General features: G+C 35.4%; 1 protein-coding gene across 1 annotated transcript; it reads left to right on the top strand.

The window, feature by feature from the left end:
- The first annotated feature begins 2,367 nt into the window (after positions 1-2,367).
- Positions 2,368-2,742, top strand: LOC148554149 (uncharacterized). The gene has a single exon (XM_088495012.1). The coding sequence runs from the start codon at positions 2,368-2,370 to the stop codon at positions 2,740-2,742; it is 375 nt and encodes a 124-aa protein (XP_088351138.1).
- The last annotated feature ends 1,434 nt before the right edge of the window (positions 2,743-4,176 follow it).

Raw genomic sequence — 4,176 nt, 5'->3', positions numbered from 1 at the left:
TTAAACGAAGCAAAGGCAGAAAAATCAACTAGATAAATATCATGTCCAGCATATGACAGCAGCATCACTAAGACTGATGCAACAACAGTCGATTACTTCATTCCGAAAACAATTGACCAAAATTACAAACAAATGAATAAAAGGATAAAGGTTTCATATGGCCAAGCAATTAATTACTTCACTTCAACCATGTATTAAGATGTAGAATGCAGATATAATATATATCAACTGAGACATCACAAACCCCAATGAGTATGAAAAACTGTTAAGTTATAATGCAGCACAGTCCATTTTATGGTTGATAATAAAAAAGCATAAACAAAAAACTGTTAAGTTCTAGATATTATATTTTACCACCAATAATGGCTCTAGTCTCATTGTTCATGTTCTGTTCAAATTCTATGTACAGCTCTTAACTTGCATGAGGAGCAATTGTTGTTTTGTCAGCAGAAGACACATTTTCAAATAGTGCATATAAGTATTATCATTAGTTCTTATGGCTTTTTATTCAAACCATAAGGAAAAAATAAATAAAAAATAGATACTTAAGATATTGGATTAGACATGGATAACTATAGTTTCATTATAAGAAGAAACAACACATATGAACTAGAAAAATAGAAGAAAAATAGAAACACTGATAAACAATTGAAATAAAGTTTCTTCTAACATATATCAAACACATAAATTGAAATTAAACTTCATTCAAATTAACAAAAAAAACTTGCCATAGAAAAAGCAATAAAACAAAATATTGTATTATCATTGAAAAATATTTTAATAGTGGTTAATCATACTCCCACATAGGGACAAGAATAAGTTACTAACACTAGCAAGTAGTACATCATAAACAAATTTCAATAGAGAGCATTTTCAATGGCTTACCCTTTGAATAGCCACATTCCCTTCTGGGATGACAGTGATGGTCTGGGACACTACAGAAGCCAACTCACTTGGTAGATTCCTGATCAAACAATTTAAAACAACAGCCTTAGCATACACATGTCTTACGAAGTCAATAAAATCTCAGATACATTGGGGACTCTGCATTTGTACACGCGGGGATTATAGGATGTGTTTACTCATACAATATGAATATGAATGAAAAATTTAAAAAAAAAAAAGCTGCAGACTTTAGAAATTCAGTATCTTACTCTTCTCCATCAAGTTCATTTATCAAGCATAACAAATCGGTAAATCAAATCAATGCATTAAACCAAAAAGTTAACATTCAGAAATTTAAACTATATACGTCACAACTTTATGCTAATAGATTCAATATTGTGACTCCTAGTGCTTCCTAAGTATTAAGATTATCAATTCTACTCAGATGAGGAAGCCATTAAGAGAAGGAAAGACTTAAAAAGTGGTGAGAGACGCATAAATCAATGGTCTCACCCGTATCAAGAGAATCAATCAGGTATCTATTTCACCCGGAAGCGTGTTGCGCCGGTGGCGGCAGCGTGTTGTGCGGCGGGGTCGGTAGTGTGTTGCACGGCGGCGGAAGCAGGTTACGGCGTCGTCTAAGACGTGTTCCAGCGGCAATGATAAGCGAACAAGAGATACAGCAGAGGAAGAGGATGAGAGAATGGCAGTGATTGAAAGATGAGGAAAAACCCTAGCAGACCAAATGCTTCTCTTCTCTGAATTTGAAATTAAAAGGAAAATGAAAAAAAAGTGTAAAAAGCAAAAATTTGATGGATTAATATCTAATTATTAATTTTTCCAAAAAAAAGGATGGAGTATATTTTGTAATTATTTTGTTGGTGGTTAATCATACTCCTACATAAAAGTAGAAGTAAGGAATCCATGGCCATAAAAATTAACTTGTACTTATAAAAATTTAAAAATTTAATATAATTTAATATAATTGTCAAATTTATCCTTAACAAATTATTGGTGTCAAATTTTATTTATGATCAAAATCCTCTTTCTATTTATATATTTTATAATTATTTTAGATGTTAAAATTTATTTTAGTAAATACAATTGTTATTTGTGAGATAATGCCAGATTTGGTAACACAGAGTGCTTTTGTGCAGAATAGAAAGATACATGATAGGATTTTGATTGCATGTGAAACTGTGCAATGGCTGAAGTTAAGGAAAAAAGAGCTCGGCAATTATTAAACTAAACTTCCAAAAAGCTTATTATCAGATCAAGTGGAACTTTGTGGATATTGTTTTGCAAAAGATGGGGTTTGGCCATAGATGGAAGGAGTGGATAAAGGAGTGTGTGTATTTTGCATCTATGTCAGTCCTAATAAATGCCTCTCCCACTAAACCTTTCAAAATGGAAAGGGGTTTACGATAAAGTGATCCACTTTCTTCCTTTCTTTTTGTGCTTGTTATGGAAGATCTACATAGGATGATTAGAGAGGTGGTGTGGAATAGACGCATTGCTCTGTTGTTGGTTAGAAGGGATAACATTGATTTGTCACATCTGCAGCTTACGGATAATACTATACTTTTCTATCCTTCTGAAGAAGAGACGATCAGAAACTATAAGCGGTTGCTACGCTGCTTTGAGATGATGTCAGGAATGAGTATTAATTTTGACAAGTCTAACTTGATTTCGGTTAATTGTGAGCAGAGTTGGACACAACAGATGTGTTGGCTGTTGGGGTGTAAAGAGGCGTCTTTACTAGTCAAATATCTTGGTATTTCTCTGGAGGCGAATCCGAGGCTGGTCAAGGCATGGAAACCAGTGATTGACAAGGTAGAAGAAAAGCTAAGTATGTGAAAAGCGAAGTCTCTCAATAAAGCGGGTAAGTTGGTTCTCATTAAATCTGTTCTTAATAGCCTGTCTATTTACTATCTCAACTTGTACAAAGGCCGAAGACAGTAGTAGAAAAGATAATATCCTTACAGAGACGCTTCTTCTGGAGTAAGAAAAACAGGAGGAAAGGGATGCCGCTAGTGAAATGGAAAGTTGTACAAGCCCCGAAAAAGGCAGGAGGGTTGGGAGTTGGTGACGCGGTAATTCGGAATACAGCGCTCCTGTTCAAGTGGTGGTGGAGGTTTTCGAAAGAGGATTGTTCCCTTTGGAAGAAAATTGTATGCTCCTATAGTAACATGAATCCTTTTGAGATGATTTGTAATTAGCCTGTACCTACAAGAGGGGGTCCTTGAAAGGATATTTGTCAACTGCAAATCAGGGAGTCACAAATGAGAGAGAAGATGATCAGGGACTTGGCTATGAAACTAGGAGATAGCAGGATAATCCGTTTCTGGGAAGATAGCTGGTTACCGTGTGGTGCTCTGAAAGTTACTTTTCCAAGACTCTTCTCGGTCTCAAATCTTCAAGGATCTGTCATAGGAGATTGTGAATTATGGGATGGGTTAGAGTGGATTTGGAATTTCCAATAGCGACGAGAGTTGTTTCAATGGGAATTGGAATTGGTAAACCAGCTTCATGCGGCTCTACAATCAGTGAAACTGACAACTGAGAGAGAGGACATAGTGGTCTAAAAATTTGATAAAAAAAAAGGTGTTTATTCTACTAACTCATTTGTGTAGGTGTTGCAGGCAGACGTACTTCCGATGGATATCACAAGCTATAGCTTCACTAGTACTATTTGGAGAGGATTCGTCCCACCAAGGGTTGAGTTGTTTACTTGGTTTGCACTGGTTGGTAGGGTGAATACAAAGGAAAGGCTGTGTAGATTAGGTGTTATTGGCCAGAATGATAACATGTGTATATTATGTCATAAGTCTATTGAAATTGTTTCACTTGTTCATTGGTTATAAGCTCACTTGGCAGGTGTGGGGTGCTTGATTGTTCGCTCTTGAAAGGTTATGGACTATTCTAGATACACTTAAGCAACACTATGAAAGTTGGACGGATATATCAGCGAGACCAATGGAACGGAAGCGGTGGTTAGTTGGTTTTTTTGCGATCATCTGGACAATTTGGTTAGAAAGAAATGATAGAATCTTCAGAAATCAAGGTTCAAATGTGATGGACATTATCCACAGATCCTTTACAAGTTACGATGAATGGATTGGTGGTGAAACCCTGTGATTGTTAATGACAATACCAGAGATGGCTAAGAGTTATTATTTTTAGCGCCATGTTTTTGTTTCTTCTTCTTTTGCTCCATCTTGTTGTGTTGAGCTTTTTACTTCAAAAATAAAATAATTGTTATTTGTGTTTATTAAAAACTATTTTTATTTT

The sequence above is a fragment of the Arachis ipaensis genome, chromosome B7, assembly GCF_059453495.1.
Source record: "Arachis ipaensis isolate K30076 ecotype BB chromosome B7, ASM5945349v1, whole genome shotgun sequence".
In the NCBI taxonomy this organism is placed as follows: Eukaryota; Viridiplantae; Streptophyta; class Magnoliopsida; order Fabales; family Fabaceae; genus Arachis; species Arachis ipaensis.
This window is presented reverse-complemented; position numbering and strand designations above follow the sequence as displayed.